We start from the raw sequence: 18,277 nt of genomic DNA on the forward strand, positions 1-18,277 counted from the left end.
AAAATGCAGAATGACATACATTTTTGGACGTGGTCAATGAAGAAATTTGCTTTGCTTAACTAGCCATAATGATTATAAGTGTTTTCTTTTTCTTTTCTTTTGGAGGGGAGAGGGGAAGCGAAAAAAACCAAAATTAGTCTAGAAAAATTTTAAAGTTTGAAAAACATATTTAACGCTGAACCAACATGTTTGTTGATTGGTCTAATAAAAGAAAATACATTGATTGAAAACAATTATGTCATTTCTACCACAGTATCTTTCATATAAGCTGCTCCCCATCTCTTCTCTGACCCTGCCCCCACCTTGGTGCAAGCCCTCAATGTCTCTCACCTGGACCAGCAATAGCTGCTGGAGGAGGGGAGGAGGGGTCTGTCTACCTCAAGTCTCCTCCCCACCTTCAGTTCATCCTCCACACAGAAGCCAATGTGATTTTCTTGAAGCAAGGGTCTAGCCTTGTCACTCCCATGCTCAATATATTCTGGTGGCTTCCTGTCACCTCTAGGATCAGATCTAAATTCCTCTGTTTGGAATTCAAATCTCCTTGTATCTTGACTCCATCCTACTTTTTCCAGCCTTAATGCCCTCCATGCACTAGTGATCTGGCTATACTAGCATGGTAGCTCTTCTTTACATGACTCCATGTCCCGCCTCCAGATCTCTGCACTGACTGCCCAACACACCTGGAATCATCCTTCTCCTCTTTTTCTTCCTCCTCCTCACCTCCACCTCAACTTAGTTCAAGGACTACCTTCTATATGAAGCCTTTCCTGGTGTTCCCCACTCCTGGTGCCCTCCTCCCTCCCAATGTCACTTTAGATTCTGCTTTCCCTGAGTTTTGTTGATCCCTCTAAGGGCATTTTGTCTCCTCATCATCAGGACTATTTCCTTTGTCTTTGTTTATTCAGCACCTCAAACAGTACCTGGAACACAGTAGGAGCTTAACAAATGGTTATTGATCTATTCATTCCTAAGCATTCCTTCAGAGTGCTGCTGGATCTTGCCTAGAAAATGCTTGTGTTTCCACTCCATGGTGAGCAGCCATTTGGAAGAGCTTTGTTTGACTATTTATACTATGGACTTTTTTTTTTACATCCCAGTTATTTGTCCTTTACTACTCATCCACCCCCATTGAACTCTTCCTAATTGAAAAGACAAAAGTGCAAGCAAAGCCAGCCAACAGTGGCTGCATCTGATGGTGTATGCCACATTATCCATCTGGAGTCCTCACCCCGCCTCTGGTTTTTATTAGAGACACCATTTACTGGTATGTGTCCATTCTCATTAAACTTGATACTGGACAGTGTAAAAGCTGGAAGCCAACATTATATGTCATGTATATGAGAGAAGGATTCTAGTTAATCCAATGAGCATTTACGGTATATCTACAATGTGATGGGTATTGTGTGAATGAAGTGCTGGGGCTACAGAGGCAAAAATGAGGCAGCCCTACTCTCAAGGAGTTTACAGACAAGTCTTCACATTCTATGTGTGTGAGCATGAAAACAGAGATCCTCACATATGTTACTTGTCTCTAAAATGGTCAGAAAGGTCCTAGTCCACAAAAAGGAGAGGGAGAGACAGAGACAGAGAAGAGAGAGAAAGACAGAGACAGAGAGATGGGAGAGAGACAGAGACAGAGAAAAGACAGAGACAGATGGAGAGACAGAGACAGACAGACAGACAGACAGAGAACCAGCTCAGTGCCCATCAACACCAAACTCTGGTGACATATGTTTTCACTTTGAATTTTGGCAGCTCAAAGAAATCCTCGAAAACCCTCACCTGCTGACAGTTATTAAGATGGAAGAAGCTGGGGATGAAATCGTGAGCAACGCCATCTCCTATGCTCTCTACAAAGGTGAGGAGATCCTACCACTCACCAGACATGCTTTGCCCACAACCTTCACTTTGGAAGTTTAGGTTTGGAATGGAGGTGATTCAAGGAAAGAGCATCTAGCACCTTTCTCTGGGTTTGTAGCTTGTGAGGGCTGGACCAAAGAAAGGCGTTTGTAGCATTTTCTATCCACACCATTCCACACCATTTCAGCACAGCACCCGGGGAACCCTGGGCTCTCAAAACTCTGAATATTGGAATGCTACCAAGACTTTAGGCAAGTCAATTAACCTCTCTTTGACTCAGTTTCCTCATCTGTAAAGTAGGGATAATAACACCTATTTCCCAGGGTTATTCTGAAAATCAAATGAGATAATGTGTGTAAAGTGCTTACCACCATGCCTGGCACACAGGAGGTTCCATACAAATGCTCATTCCCTTCCTTTTCCCTTCCCTTCTCAGCACCTTAGTTACCTCCTCTGTAAGATGGGGATATTTTACACACACCAGTGATCTGCCTCAAATGAAAGTGATGGTCCTTGCTATGCACAATTAAAAGATAAAGATATACTGATAAAGAAACCCTCCCTTGGCTCCTATTCTTGATGCTGTCTGGCTCCAGAACATCGAAGGGCGGACTGATCCACACTTTATCTAACAAGATGTGCCTAAAAACCTAGGAGGGGAAGAAAGAAAAGGGACAGAAAATGTCTAAGATGCAGTTCAGCAGCTCATTAATGTCTCCTCTGGCCACAAGTTATTGTCTACAGGACTTACTTACCAGAGTAATGGTATATCCAATCCCAATCCCACATAAACTACTTAAAGATAGAGACATGCCTTGCATGCAGTGGGTGCTTAATAAATGCTTATTAGATGCTGAATGTATCTGGGCCAAGCATTAAAGATGGGCTTGGGAAATTCTGCAGGCTTTTGAATGACCCTTACGACTCCCTGGCACAGAGACAGATCTCACAAAAAAATCTATATGAACATTCACCCAGTGATGCCACTCAAATGCAAGCCTTTGAAATATGACCTTGTAGTTACAGGATCATGGGACTGAGGCCTAACAGGACTTCAGATTGTGTAAGTCAGAGGTGTCAGACATGCTGTCCAGCTGAATGATGGCAGCCCTTCCAAGTGTGACCCCAGCTAGATCACGTCATTGGGAGATTTTTAACCAAACAAACAAAAATGCAATAAATCCTAGATATCATTAACTTGGGCTTTCGAGGTCACAAGGTGCCCACAGGAATCTTGATGGACAGTTTAGTGCCCCCTCCTCCCATTCCACACCACTGATCTAGGTCAGCTCCTCAGGTCACTTTCCAATGAGGCCTATGGAGGCAGAGGCAAAGTTACAACAATCATGGGATCTTAAGATCATAGGTACAGAGCTGGAAGGGGCCTTAGAGGTCATCTCAGCTAAGCCCCTCCTTTTACAGGCTAGGAAACTGAGACCTCAAGAGACCAAGTGACAAAGTAAGAAATTGGTGATCAAACCCAAGTCCTCTGGTCACATGTCTATTGCTGTGGGAACTAGCCCCCATGGCACCTCAAACAGCATTACCACCTCATGCATTGTCACATTTTGGGCATTGGAGCAAAGCTTAAATGTAAGGATAGACTAGTGATCACCCTAAGCATCATCTGTCCCCTTCGGGTCCAGGGAACTATTGCAGGCAAACTCAAACAAACCCCCTCAAACCTCAGTCTTTTGGTGTTTTCCCCCTGCTCTCCCTCCCTCTGCCAGCCTTCAGCACCAATGAGCAGGAGAAGGATAATTGGAATGGCCAGTTGAAGCTGCTGTTGGAGTGGAACCAGCTGGACCTGGCCAATGAGGAAATCTTCACCAATGATCGCAGATGGGAGGTGAGGAAGAAGCCAGTCGGGAAGATGGCAGCTCACTGGTGAACCAGGTCCAGGAAGGGTGAGGGGAATCTTTAGGGAAGTTTCACCTGTCACACATCGTAAAGACCTCTCCATTCCGACTGACTGAAGTTGTGATCAAAGAGCAAAGGAGGGCATTTATAAGTGCACTTGCAATGGCACTATTCCAGGGTCTTGAACCCTAGGCTTGGTGTCATGTCTTTCTCCTTCTTCAGCTGCCAGCTTCCTAGCAGTTAGAGGATGCGGTGCAGAGAGGGATGAACTTGGAATGAGGAACACTTGAGTTCAGAGCCAACCTCAGACATTTCCTGTATGACCCTAGAAAAGTCACTTAACCTCTGTCTGCCTTGGTTTCCTCAGCTGTAAAGTAGGAATTTTTCATTGATCTATTTATTTGTTTTTAGTTTTCAACATTCATTTTTATAAGATTTTGAGTTCTAAATTTCCCCCTCCCCAAGATGGCATGCAATCTGATAGAGGTTATAAATGTGCAGTCTTATGAAACATATTTCCACCTTAGTCATGTTGTAAAAGATGTATCAGAACAGAAAGGGAAAACCACAAGAAAGAAAAAATAGTATTCTTTGATCTGCATTCTGACTGCATAGTTCTTTCTCTGGAAGTAGATGGCATTTTCTATCATGAGTCTTTTAGAATTTTCTTAGATCCTTGCATTGCTGAGAAGGGCTAAATCTGTCAAGGTCAGTAATCACACTGTGGCGATTACTGTGTACGATGCCCCCCTGGTTCTGCTCAGAAAGGGGAGAATCTTACTAGCACCTGCCTCCTCGAAGTGTTGGAGGGAGCACTTGAGAGAATATTTGTAAAGTGCTGATTACAGCACCTGTTATACAGTCGCTTAATAAATGCTCCTTCCCTCTTCCGTTGCCAGTCTGCCGATCTTCAGGAAGTCATGTTCTCCGCCCTAGTGAAAGACAGACCCAAGTTTGTCCGCCTTTTCCTAGAGAATGGCCTAAACCTAAGGAAGTTTCTCACCAATGATGTCCTCACTGAGCTCTTCTCCAACAACTTCAGCAGCCTTGTGTACCGCAACCTGCAGATAGCCAAGAACTCCTACAATGATGCACTCCTCACCTTTGTCTGGAAGCTGGTGGCAAACTTCCGAAGAGGGTACAGGAAGGAAGACAGGAGCAGCAGAGAGGATCTAGACATAGAGCTCCAGGTATGACATGGGCACAGCAGCCAGCTCCATCCCAAGGGCTTTTCTGACACCCTTGAAAAAGCAAATTAAAATGTGGCCATGGTCAGATGCATTTGGGATATTCAGTGAAGGTGCTGATAAGTTGGTCCTTTCCTATCCCACTGACCTTGGGCAAGTCACTGAGCCCCTGGTTCCTCATCTGAAAAATGATGGAGTTGGACTCACTTATCTCCAAGGTCACTTCCAGGTCTCGTAGATGGCCCATGTATGCATTAGTGCCCATGTGACTTTGGACACATGAACACCAGAAAATGATCAGCTTCCAAAGGAATGTTGATAGACTGGAGCCCTGGCTGAATTTACTATGGTGGGATCCAATAGAGACAAATGTAGTCTTACATTTGGGTACAAAAACAACAACTTCATAGCAGGAAATAGGGAGGCAAAGTTAGATGGAAGATCTGGGCAGCTTGGTCTGTCACAAGCTCAATTGGAGTCAGCTCAAGCCACAAGTCAATGCAAACTCAGGCTGCCTTGAGAAGGCCAGAGCTTCCAGAAAGAGGGAGGAGATAGAGTCTGCCCAGTCAGACTTGCTGAAGGACTGCATTCCCTTCCGGATTTCATGGATTAAGGAGGACATTGACAGCCTGGAGATGGTCCTCAGGAGGATGGCCAGGGTGGGCTTGCAGTCCCATGCTGTACAACCTTGAGTCTGGGCTGAGTGAGGATCTGTTGAAGGAAGTGGAGGTTGAGTCAGGAGAAGAGATCACTGTACTAGGATGGGGGAGGGGGAATAAAAGTTGAATTCAAGTATTTGAAGAATGATTTGATATCATCATTATTGTCACCATCATGAGAGCCAGCATTTTTCTGGCAGCTGCTCAGCTTTACAAAGAGCTTTGCATGTTACCTCATTTGATCCTAGAAGACAGAGCCAGGAACAATGGGTGAAGGTTATAAAGAAATGTAGGCTAGATTTCAGGAAAAACTTCCCACTCTGGAGAGCTGTCCTTAGATGGAAAGGTGGCCAGGAGCAGTAGTGGCTGCCCTTCAACAAGGTCCTCAAGCCAAGTCTGACTGACCACTTGTCCCGTATTTGGTAGCAGGGTTTCCTTTTGTGTGTGGTTGAACTCCAGGGCTCTGAAGGGCTCTTCCAGCTCTCAAACTCTGAGATTCTGTGGTGTTTGTGTTGCCTCGATTTCGTCCAAAACTAGTTAACAGATCCCTGATGGATTGGACTAGGAGACATCTGAGGTCCTGGTTAGTTCTAGTTGTATAATTCTAAGATCTTTCCTGGCTCTTTCTAGTTTTCATTCTATTGGGGCTCAATGACTAGTCTGACAAATCTATAGAAATAAAATAACTCCAATGCTTACACAGAGAAGAATCATTCTTAACCCACTCCATTTCATGAATGGCTTCACAGAGAGCTAACTCTGCCTCCTGTTACCTTAGCCTCACTTTATGCTGGAACAAGATCTGGAAGTCTGCCCCCACCTCACCCATCAATGAATGACTAGTTCTCACAGGGTTCATAAAAGAAAAAAAGGGAAAAAATCACTATTTTAAATTGTGATGAATGCCATATTGAACCCAGGAAGACCTAGGTTCAAAGCTTGCTTCTGAAATACGCTGGGTGTGATCCTTGATGAATCACTTGATCTCTCAATGTCCCAGGTATATTTCGAAGACTATACCCTGTAAAGCCTGTGCTGGTCTTGGTTGAGGGAGGGAGTTTCCTCACTGGGAGTTCCCTATGCCAAAGGAGTCACAGATCTTGGGGGAAGGAGGTGAAGATAGAGCAAAACCAAACGATGGTGGCTTCCAAGCTTGGAAAGTCCTGATTCTTATTACTCAAGGTGACTTTTCTCTTTCATTAAATGTCAGAGACCCCTAGATGCTTTGGCTTCTAATTTGTTCTTCACACGGAAGTCAAAGCCCTAGATTTCATTTTCTCCATATTTTCAGCTTGAGTGCACAACTTCTGTGATTGATGTGGGATCAATGGCTCTATATTACTTTATATTCTATTACACTGGGAGTCCCAGAAAAGCTGGTGTGACCTGGGGCCGCATTCCTCCTGGGAATAAGGAGGTGACATCCATCCACTGCCATGGGCAGACCACTTTTGGAATATTGAGTATAGTTCTGGGTTCCCCAGTTTGAGAGGATCTTTGATATGTTAGAGTGGTCAGGTCAACCAAGATGGAGAAGAACTTCACGTCCATTTCATATAAGGATCAGTTGAAGAAACAAGAGACATCTAGCCCAAAAAAGAGACATGGGAGAAGAGGGAATATGGTGATTGATTCCAACTCTTCAAGAGTTAATCCCTTGGGAAAAAGGGTTTGTCTTGTTCTGCTTTGCCCCCCACAAGCAGAACCAGGGGCAACCCTGATACCAGGAAAAGCTTTCTAAGATTTGAGCTGTCCCAGAGTGAAATGGGCTATCTCCCTGGAGGTCTTGAAGTGAAGACTGAATATCTTTTCCACCTTCTCTAAGTTACTTGCATATCTTTTGTTTTTCATCTTCAGTGTGAATGCCATCTCCCTACCCTTCCCCCACGAGAATGTAAGCACCTTGAGGACAGGGTCTGTTCCATTTTTTTTCTTTCTATCTCCAGCAGCTACTATAGCTTCCAGCACATGGGAGGTTCTTGACAGATGTTTGCTGAGTGAATGAATGAGCACTCAGTAGGTTTGTGGGAGATTTTGAAGGGGTCTGGGTTGGACTACACAGCTGCTGCTGCTAAAGTTCCTCCTGCCTCTAAAATTCTGTGATTCTGTGATTAGCCTGCTACATTACTGAGATCACACTATGGGGTTTGTTTTTGTGGACTCCTTTCTTCAAATTTCATAGCCCTCAAGGCAGAGATCACTTTCCTGAGGGTTCCTAGGCCTCATTTGTCACTTTTATAGTGAAGCAGATTTGAGGTTGCATGTGACCATCATGCAGCTGATGCTTGTCGGCACACATAACACCATTTCCCTTGATCCCTCTATCATTTCCATTGAGATCCCTCGATGATGACCAAATGTCCTCCTCCTCTTCCTCTCAGGATGTGTCTCCAATTACAAGACACCCTCTACAAGCATTGTTCATCTGGGCCATTCTGCAGAACAAGAAGGAGCTCTCCAAGGTCATTTGGGAGCAGGTAAGAGGCCTATCCTTCCCACTCCACCATTTTCCTCTCTGGCTTTCCCAGGGCCTGGGTTCTACTCCCCAACATTTTCATCAATGAAGTGAAATATTTCTCTGGCAGAAGGACATCTTCTAAGTGGAGGCTCCTGAAATAACAATCTTATCTCCTGTACTTATTACCTATGTGACCCTGGGCAAGTAACTTCATGCCCCTGGGCCTCAGTTTCCTCAGCTGTAAATGAAGGAACTAACCTGGCTACCCTCCACAATTCCTCCTAGCTCTAAATATATAGTTTTATGACCCCACAAACCTGCATGGCTGTATGCAAAAATCAAATACCAACATTATGGTAGAGGCAAAGAATCCATGGGCAGAGGAACTGACAGGCCAAGTGGAGCTTGCTTTACATTCCTGCTGTCTTCTTTCTTTTCTCCCTTTTCCACCTACCCCATGCATGATGTGGCCACATTGGCTGTTTCCTCTTTGGAGATTCCCTCCTCTGATTCCAAGCAATAACTTGTCTGTAAAACAACTTTGAGTTGCATCATGAGCGGAAAGGGAGCTTCAAGGTCATGTGGGCCAATATTGTCATTTTCCTAGAGAAGAAACTGAGGTTTCCCCAAGGTCCCCAAAGGGGGAAGCAGCATAACTGGACCTGAGGCTCACACAGATCCTCTTTCCACTAAACTTCTCAGTGTTCCAACTCCAGTTCACATCTATATTAATGAGTAGGTTTTAAGTGAAGGAGAGGAAATGGTGGGAGCAAGGGTCCAGGAATAGGAAAGCACAAGCATGTTTGTGAAATGGGGAGCTGTCCCATTTGGCTAAAGAGTAAGGCACATGTTGGGGAGAAGGATCAGCAGGACCAGCAGATCACAAGGGTCTTGAACACTGGGATTTGCTAAGCCGGGAGGGGTCCTAGCAGTGATCCCATGACTCCCCAGCTGTCCTTCAGTTGACTCATGGCTTGTATTGCAGGCAGTGCTCTGAACTTGGAGTCAGGAAGGCCTGAAATCAATTCCTGCTTCAGATGCTTACTTTCTGTGTGACTTTGGGCAAGTCATGTCGTCTCTCTCTCAGTTCCCTTATCTGTGAAATGGGAATCAAGATGGCACCTACCTTCCAAGGTTGCTGTGAGACTCCAGTCAGACTTAGATGTGAAGCCCTTGACAAACCTTCTATGGGGCTGGGGGTGATGAGCACTGATCTTGACCCTGTCCTGGTCCCTCCACAGACCAGGGGCTGCACTCTGGCAGCCCTGGGAGCCAGCAAGCTGCTGAAGACCCTCGCCAAGGTGAAGAATGACATCAATGCTGCAGGGGAGTCGGAAGAGCTGGCGAATGAGTATGAAACTCATGCTGTGGGTGAGTGGCCTGCCCAGAGAGACACAAATGCCAGGCTCTACCAGCTTTGTTCTCACCCTGCTCCTCTGAAACAGAAACCTCCCCAAATGCCAGGTCACTGGACCATGTCTGCAATGGCCCTTCTGCCATTCAGTACTGCATCTCCCACTCTTCAGACTCTCTAGTCTCATAATGGGTCAACAATTGGTCATCGCTACCCAATCTTTCAGTGTCTGAAGGTAGCTTATGGGCCTGGTGGGATCACTTATTCGCTCCCTACTAGTCCTGCCCATGAATCTACTGTTGGACATTTTTCTTCTGAGTTTTCATATCCAAAGGTCATCTTTTTCTTTTCTTTTGATTGATTGATTGAGTTATTTATTTATTTATTTATTTGAACTTGTAACATTCATTTTCACAAAATTTTAGGTTCCAAATTTTCTCCCCATTTGTCCCTCCCCCCACCCCAAAACACCGAGCATTCTAATTGCCCCTATCACCAATCTGTTCTCTCTTCTATCATCCCTCTCTTCCCTTGTCCCCATCTTCTCTTTTGTCCTGTAGGGCCAAATAACTTTCTATACCCCTTTACCTGTGTTTCTTATTTCCTAGTGGCAAGAACAGTACTCGACAGTTGTTCCTAAAACTTTGAGTTCCAACTTCTCTTCCTCCCTCCCTCCCCACCCCTTCCCTTTAGAAGGCAAGCAATTCAATATAGGCCAAATCTGTGTAGTTTTGCAAATGACTTCCATAATAGTTGTGTTGTGTAAGACTAACTATATTTCCCTCCATCCTATCCTGTCCCCCATTGCTTCTATTCTGTCTTTTGATCCTGTCCCTCCCCATGAGTGTCAACCTCAAATTGCTCCCTCCTCCCCATGCCCTCCCTTCCATCATCCCCCCCACACTGTTTATCCCCTAATCCCCCACTTTCCTCTATTGTAAGATAGGTTTTCATACCAAAATGAGTTCATTTTATTCCTTCCTTTAGTCGAATGTGATGAGAGTAAACTTCGTGTTTTTCTCTCACCTCCCCTCTCTTTCCCTCCACTAATAAGTCTTTTGCTTGCCTCTTTTATGAGAGATAATTTACCCCATTCCATTTCTCCCTTTCTCCTCCCAATATATTTCTCTCTCACCCCTTAAGTTCATTTTTTTAAAATATGATCCCATCCTCATCAATTCACACTGTGCACTCTCTCTCTATGTGTGTGTGCATGTGCATGTGTGTGTGTGTAATCCCACCCAGTACCCAGGTACTGAATAGTTTCAAGAGTTACAAATATTGTCTTTCCATGTAGGAATGTAAACAGTTCAACTTTTGTAAGTCCCATAGGACTTCTCTTTGCTGTTTATCTTTTCATGCTTCTCTTCATTCTTGTGTTTGAAAGTCAAATTTTCTTTTTAGCTCTGGCCTTTTCATCAAGAATGCTTGAAAGGCCTTGATTTCATTGAAAGACCAACTTTTTCCCTGAAGTATTATATTCAGTTTTTCTGGGTAGGTGATTCTTGGTTTTAGTCCTAGTTCCTTTGACTTCTGGAATATGATGTTCCATGCCCTTCAGTCCCTTAATGTAGAAGCTGCTAGATCTTGTGTTATCCTGATTGTATTTCCACAGTACTTGAATTGTTTCTTTCTAGCTGCTTGCAATATTTTCTCCTTCACCTGGGAACTCTGGAATTTGGCCACAATGTTCCTAGGAGTTTCTCTTTTTGGATCTCTTTCAGGTGGTGATCTGTGGATTCCCTGAATACTTATTTTGCCCTCTGGCTCTAGAATCTCAGGGCAGTTTTCCTTGATAATTTCATGAAAGATGATGTCTAGGCTCTTTTTTTGATCATGGCTTTCAGGTAGGCCCATAATTTTTAAATTGTCTCTCCTGAATCTATTTTCCAGGTCAGTTGTTTTCCCAGTGAGATATTTCACATTATCTTCCATTTTTTCATTCTTTTAGTTTTGTTTTGTGATTTCTTGGTTTCTCATAAAGTCATTGGCCTCCATCTGTTGCATTCTAATTTTGAAAGAACTATTTTCTTCAGTGAGCTTTTGAACCTCCTTTTCCATTTGGCTAATTCTGCTTTTGAAAGCATTCTTCTCTTCATTGGCTTTTTGAACCTCTTTTGCCAATTGAGTTAGCCTATTTTTCAAGGTGTTATTTTCTTCAGCATTTTTTTGGGTCTCCTTTAGCAGGGTGTTTGCTTGTTTTTCATGCTTTACTCGCATGTCTCTCATTTCTCTTCCCAGTTTTTCCTCCACCTCTCTAACTTGATTTTCAAAATACTTTTTGAGCTCTTCCATGGCCTGACCCCATTGAGTGGGCTGGGATACAGAAGCCTTGATTTCTGTGTCTTTCCCTGATGGTAAGCATTGTTCTTCCTCATCAGAAAGGAAGGGAGGAAATACCTGTTCACCAAGAAAGTAACCTTCTATAGTCTTATTTTTTTTTCCCTTTTCTGGACATTTTCCCAGCCAGTGACTTGACTTTTGAATATTCTCTTCACACCCACTTCGCCTCCAGATCTGCCCAGTCAGTGCTTGGGGTCTGAGATTCAGATGCTGCTTCCCAGCCTCAGGGCTTTGGGCGGGGACTGGGCTGCTATTCAGTGTGAGATTAAGTTCAGGTGCTCAGGTGGGGGCAGGGCCACCTCACTGGCTCAGTTCCCTCAGGGGGTTTATGCAGAGAACTACAATAATGGATCCTGGCTCCTGCCTGCTTGGGGAGCCCCTGTCTGCTCCTGCCTCTCCTGCTGCCTCCCGAAGGGGCCTGAATTATGGGGGCACCCCACTTCCCTCTTGGCAAACCGAGAAAACTCTCTCACCAACCTTTGCGGCCCTGTGGGTGGAGGCACCCATGCAGCCACTGAAGATTCTGTCCCTGAAGCCCGCTCAGATCTGCTCCTCTCAGTGTTGAACTGCCAAGGCAGGTCTGGGCTCGGCTCCGGGTCTGCAGCATGAAGGACCTTTTGCGAGAGGTTTTCAGGGCTCTCTGGAACAGAAATCTCATCTGCTCCGTTCTTCTGTGGCTTCTGCTGCTCCAGAATTTGTTGGGAGTTCTTTTTTACAGATATTTTATGGGCTGTGGGTTCGGAGCTAGCATATGTGTGTCTTTCTACTCCACCATCTTGGCTCCGCCCCCATCATCTTTTTTTGTCTCTCTCTGTCTCTATTTCTCTCTCCATCTCTTTCTTTATCTCTCTCTGTGCCCCTCCCCATCTTCTCTGCTTCTGCATCTTTCTGTTTTTATCGCTCTTTTCTGTCTCTCTCTCTGTCTGTCTTTCTCTGTCTCTCTCTCTGTCTCTGTCTCTCTGTCCCTTTCTGTCTCTGTCTGTCTGTCTGTCTGTCTGTCTGTCTCTCTCTCTCTCTCTCTCTCTCTGTTTCTCTAGATCTGTCTTAGTCTCTCTGTGTTTCTTATTATTTTTTTCATGTTCCTGTCTCCCTTCATATTCCTGTCTCATCTCTCTCTGTATGTATCTCCACCTCTCTCTGTCTCTCTTTTCATCTGTCTCTGTGTCTTTCTGCCTGTCTCTGACTCTCTGTGTCTCTGTCGCAGAACTCTTCACAGAATGCTACAGCAATGATGAAGATCTGGCTGAGCAGCTCCTGGTGTACACCTGTGAGGCCTGGGGTGGTAGCAACTGCCTGGAGCTCGCTGTGGAAGCCACAGATCAGCAGTTCATTGCACAGCCAGGAGTCCAGGTGAGAACCTGTCCCATTCGATGTGAGTCTAGAAGATGTCCAGAGGATGGGTGCTACCTCACCAGATCTCTGGGACAATTCCTTTTCTGAAGGAAAAATATGGCATGCAAAACAGGCCTAGGTTGGAGGATAGTGTCCCCAGGTCCCACTTTGCACCACAGCCAATCAAAGAGGATCCATTCCAAAATGTCTTCTAGATGTCTTGGAGGCCCAGATCCTGTCTCTGAGACAGCCCCTGCCTCAGCAGTCTGTGTGTGCACTTAAGGACCCAGCTCAGTGGCCAGTGACCTGCTACACTAACATGCCATCAAGAATTTGCCTGCTTTTCAAAGTTTCAGCACTGACCTAGCCATTCTTAGGATTCAAGGTCAGACAGAATCTCAGAATTTTGCAGATCTAGTCCACCTTGCGCCCTCCCATCTTACACATGAAGAAACCAAGGGACAAAAAACATAAGCCACTTTCCTAAGTATAGATATTGATGTATTTGGGGCAGGTCACTGGGGATTCTTTCATTCCTCTATGAGAATGCAGGAAGGAACAGAAGGAGATTTCAAACCCATCTCCTCTGACTGTAAGTTTTCTGGTTTTTCTAACCTACACCAGCCATGGAGATTTTAGCTTTTCTTTCAGTCAGTCAACAAGTGCTGACTAAGGACCTACTATGTGCCCAGGACAGTGTTGGCAATGAAGGAACAAAAAATAAAAAACCATCCCTGCCTTCAAGGAGCTTACATCCCATCATGGGGATCATATGTAAATACATACAAAATAAATTCGAGGTAATGAGGACAAGAGAGATGGCAGCAGCTACCTTCCAAGCAATACCTTCAGGAGGGTTTTTTTCTCTCCTTTTAAACTCACTTTTTAAAATTAATTTATTTGTTTTCAATTTTTAACAATCACTTCCTTATGTTTTACATTTTTCTCCCCTTTCCTCCCCAGGACAGCATGCAATCTTACATGGGTTCTACACATGCATTCCTATTAAACACATTTTCACATTTGGTTCTGAATAGACGTCATTTCTCATTTCTGGGTTTCTTTTTCCTCTTCCTCACTGAGGGGATAGCTACCTGCCTTCTGAGATGATCACTAGCTATGCACATAAACCTGCAATCCCATCTAGATATCTGACATGCCAATGGGCATTTTTATTTACCCAACTTTTGAGAGATTAGCAATAGGAAGTCAGTTCCTTGAGGGCAGCAACTTACTTTTGCCTCTCCAGTACTTCGCATATTTCCCATATACAGAAGATTCTTAATAAATGTTTATTTGATTCCACTGAATTGAAGTGATTTGAGGTAACAGAAGAAGTTCATGAGTAGGAGGCAGAAGACTCCCGGTTCCTGATCCAGTTTAATACGAGCTAGTTACCAGAATCTCAGCCTTGAAAGGAAGCCCCAAGACAGTCCAATCCAATATGTACTTTAAAAAATCATTGCCTCTCTGCTATGGCTGTGAATGGGTACTGCCAGGGCTATAGCCCACTGCACTCTGGGAGAACTCGAAGTGTCAAGAAACCTAAATCCTCCTATTTGCCACATCCACTCCTCCTCCTTGGTCTGCCCTGGGGTAGGGACGGGGCCGCAGCATGTAGAGCAAAGCTAAGCCCTCTTACCCGGAACCCTCTTTCTAGTACTTGAAAACAATCTCTCCATCGTCAAGTCAGTCAAATGGAATTTATGAAATGCCTACTCAGTGCCAGGGGCTGTGCTAAGTTCTGGGGATAGAGAGCAAGGCAAAGTCTCTGGCCCCGCAGGGCTCAGCTACAAATATCTGTGGTCCACCCCTAGCATCGCTTCTCGGGGTAAACATCCTCAGTTCTAGTGATTCTGCTGATATCCTGAAGTCCTTCCCCAACCTCCTCACACTTCTCTGAATTCTTTCCAGCTCACTCAAGTAGAGTATAGTACCTGGAACTTAACCAAGGCTCCAGATACGGACTGACCAGGTAGAGTAAAGCAGATTCTAGACTCCTTGATGCAGCCTAACTTCCCATCATCTTTGTCATCTGCCTTATCACCTTGTTGCCTCACATTGACCTTGCAAAAATTATTTTTGGCCATACTAACCATCTCATCACACCTCCTTCATCTTGTGTGTGGAATGTTGATCTTTAGACCAAATTGTACATTTTTATATTTACCTTCATACAGTGTTATCTTATTAGATTCAACCAAAAGTTCCAACCTGTTTAGATTTCTTTGTATCCTATTTGCTCCTCCAATGAATTATGCGTCACCTTTTCAGCCCATCTGATAAGCATGCCATCTATAACTTTATTCAGACCACTGATAAAAATGTCAAAGAGCTCAGGCTCAGTGGGAATGGGGCATATGATGGATGATAAGTGTAATCAGCAGACTTGATCTGCTAAAGTCTGAGTTCAGAAGGGAGTGAGCAGAAGTGATATTAAGTCAGCCTTCTGAGAACTCCATTTCCATGGCAGTCAGCACTGGAGAAAAATCAGAGTCATTTCTGTGAATGCTGTCACTTGCTGGTGATTGGTCCATAAGCAAATCATCCAAACAGTGGGTGATTTGTGGTTATAGATGGGTCACAGTTCTCAACAGCAAGTCCACTCCAGGGCGGGGACCATATTGAGTGGAGGTCTGAGCAGGATTCAGGTCTGTGGGGGAGGATTTCAAAGCTCACTCTAGGCAATCGAGGGTGGGTGGACTGGGGGGATTGGGGAGAAGTTCCCTGCTTGTTTGATTTATTCATTCTTCTCTTCTTCTCCATTAAGGCACATAACAGAGAGCTGATTTTGGCAGGCTTGTATTCAGCTCATGAATCTGACTTGTACTATTAGACGTTGCTCTGGAGTGAGAGCATGTTCCAAGTGGGGAGAGTGGTAGAGGATGGGTGAGGCCAGCTTTTTTCCCTGTCCAGCTCTCTCCCTTCCTGACAGAGAATGGCTTCCATTATTTTGTCTCTATTGCCACCAGAATTTCCTTTCCAAGCAGTGGTACGGAGAGATATCGCGGGACACCAAGAACTGGAAGATTATCCTATGCCTGTTTCTCATACCTCTGGTTGGCTGTGGTTTTGTATCCTTCAGGTAATCACCATGATTGTCTTTAAAAGGCTCATTCAGTGAAGGAAAGTGAATGAGAAAGCAGATGACCAGGAAGTGACCTCCCATAATTACCATTGGCCTCTGGTCATGGCAAGCCCTTCTTGGAGCTGCCTCCAACAGGCATGTGTATGACCAAACTTGATTTGGGTCACATCCTGTTGTCCTTCTGTCAGAAGATCCCAGATCCAGAGCTGAAAGGGACCTTCGAGGTCATATAATCCAACCCTTTCATGCTCCAGATGGGTAAACTGAGGCCAGAAAAGTTACCAGCTGGGCTATAGATTCAGAGCTGGGTGGTCATCAGAGTCCATGTCATCCAACTTCCTGAGGCTGAGCAGAGATGGAAGGTAACTTGGCCAAGGTCCAGTTGGTTCACTCCCATAGTCCTGGAGGTGTGCATCTCCCCTATGGCATTCACTTAATGCTTCCTTATGCTATCAATAGGTGGGTGCACATATGCACATGTTTGTATATGCGTATATATGGGTGTGCATATGCATGGAATTTATCCTACTGGTGCAACCTCTTTTCTCTTGCATGGCCACAGCTGTTTGGAACTTCCCATGGTGACTTACAATAACAAAGTAAAAATGTGTTGAATTTTAAAAATGAATGTGTTGGTAGTAACATAGCGTGGCGTACTGAAGGCAGTGCCAAACACATCAGAAGTCATTTGAAGGGGGTCTTCATGTATAAGGAGAGACAGAGCAGTGTGACCTGGGGACACTTGAGTTCAGCCTTTCTTAGATCTAGAGATTTTAAGATGCAAAAGTAAGCAGGGAGGGCACTCCTGGCTGGGGGGAAGGGGGGTGGCATGTGCAAAAGTCAGGAAGTGGGAGGGCTAAGATGCCTGATTCTGAACTTTCTCATTGGTAGTATTCAGCAGTGCTTCATTTTAGAAATGAGAGCAAAGGATGACTATCTGAGGGTGTCTTGAATCTTTTTGTCTTCTAGAGGTGGGCTTCTAATCCATCTAAAAAAGGGAATGAGATAAGCAGTTTCACTGGGCAGCTACCTGGTGCAATGGATAGAGCACCAGCCCTGAAATCCGTTCAGATCTGATCTCAGACACTTGACACTTACTAGCTATGTGGTCTTGGGCAAGTCACTTAACGCTGATTGTCTCGCCAAAAAAAAAAAAAAAGATAAGCAGTTTCAACCCAGGGCTAGCCTTGCTTGGTGGACAAATGATTTTGGTCTTCAGAGAGTTACTATGGACTCATTCATTCATTGATCAACCTTTGTCAAGGACCTACCCCTAGGGTAGGGTCCATTCTATGGGGTTGGTTGGGGTAAGCTGGAGGGATCTGGTGAGCTTCTCGTAGGAGGGGGCACACTGACTTATTTTAGACATGACCACACAGAGGTCACAGATCTGTTTCCCAAGGGGTAGGTTCCACTTTTACAGGACCATAATCTCTGGGCTCATTTCTTTCTCACCTCAGGAAAAAGCCCATTGACAGACATCGAAGGCTCATCTGGTCCTACCTGGCTTTCTTCACCTCACCATTTGTGGTCTTCTCCTGGAACGTGGTCTTCTATATTGCCTTCCTGCTGCTCTTCGCCTACGTGCTGCTCATGGATTTCCACTCTGTACCTCACACACCAGAGCTCATCCTCTATGCTCTGGTCTTTGTCCTCCTCTGTGATGAAGTGAGACAGGTGGGCAGCCCCATTCCCTGGGAGAGTTTAGCTCTCTCAGAAGCCAGAGAGAACAGGGGCTGTCTTCAGAGTCCAAAGGAGTTGGTTCTAAAACCAACTTGCCTGTTGTAAGTAAGGCCTGAAGACAGGGAGGGACTGTACACAATCCCCCTATAGCTGGGCAAGCCTTCATCAGCTCAAAGAAAGTCCCTTCAAATCCCATCCTTCTGCTTTCCCAATTCAATTCAAGAGGCACCTACTCAAAAGCACATTGGGGAGAGTGGGCAGAGGGGAAACAGCATGTAGATATGTAAGGATGTATAAATTACACACAGAGTACATACACGGTGATTTTTGGAGGGCCCTAGCCTCTAGGGGAGGTGAGAAAGGTCTCACATGGAAGGAGAACCTTGAGTTGAGTCTAGAAGGGCACTTGGAATTCCAAGAAGCAGAGGGAAAGATGGAGGGGATTCTAGAGCT

General features: G+C 44.9%; 1 protein-coding gene across 4 annotated transcripts in view; it reads left to right on the forward strand.

The window, feature by feature from the left end:
* TRPM8 (transient receptor potential cation channel subfamily M member 8) overlaps nucleotides 1–18,277 on the forward strand; it is a 103,045-nt gene that overhangs the window by 64,435 nt on the left and 20,333 nt on the right. For all 4 annotated transcript variants that reach the window (XM_072640725.1, XM_072640727.1, XM_072640726.1 and 1 more), the window contains exons 10-17: nucleotides 1,756–1,858; nucleotides 3,591–3,709; nucleotides 4,620–4,910; nucleotides 7,948–8,043; nucleotides 9,266–9,395; nucleotides 12,926–13,071; nucleotides 16,026–16,138; nucleotides 17,602–17,818. In XM_072640725.1, coding sequence (XP_072496826.1) covers nucleotides 1,756–1,858; nucleotides 3,591–3,709; nucleotides 4,620–4,910; nucleotides 7,948–8,043; nucleotides 9,266–9,395; nucleotides 12,926–13,071; nucleotides 16,026–16,138; nucleotides 17,602–17,818 — 1,215 coding nt within the window. The remainder of the gene's footprint in view (nucleotides 1–1,755; nucleotides 1,859–3,590; nucleotides 3,710–4,619; nucleotides 4,911–7,947; nucleotides 8,044–9,265; nucleotides 9,396–12,925; nucleotides 13,072–16,025; nucleotides 16,139–17,601; nucleotides 17,819–18,277) is intronic.

This window comes from Notamacropus eugenii, chromosome 2, assembly GCF_028372415.1.
Source record: "Notamacropus eugenii isolate mMacEug1 chromosome 2, mMacEug1.pri_v2, whole genome shotgun sequence".
Taxonomy (NCBI): Eukaryota; Metazoa; Chordata; class Mammalia; order Diprotodontia; family Macropodidae; genus Notamacropus; species Notamacropus eugenii.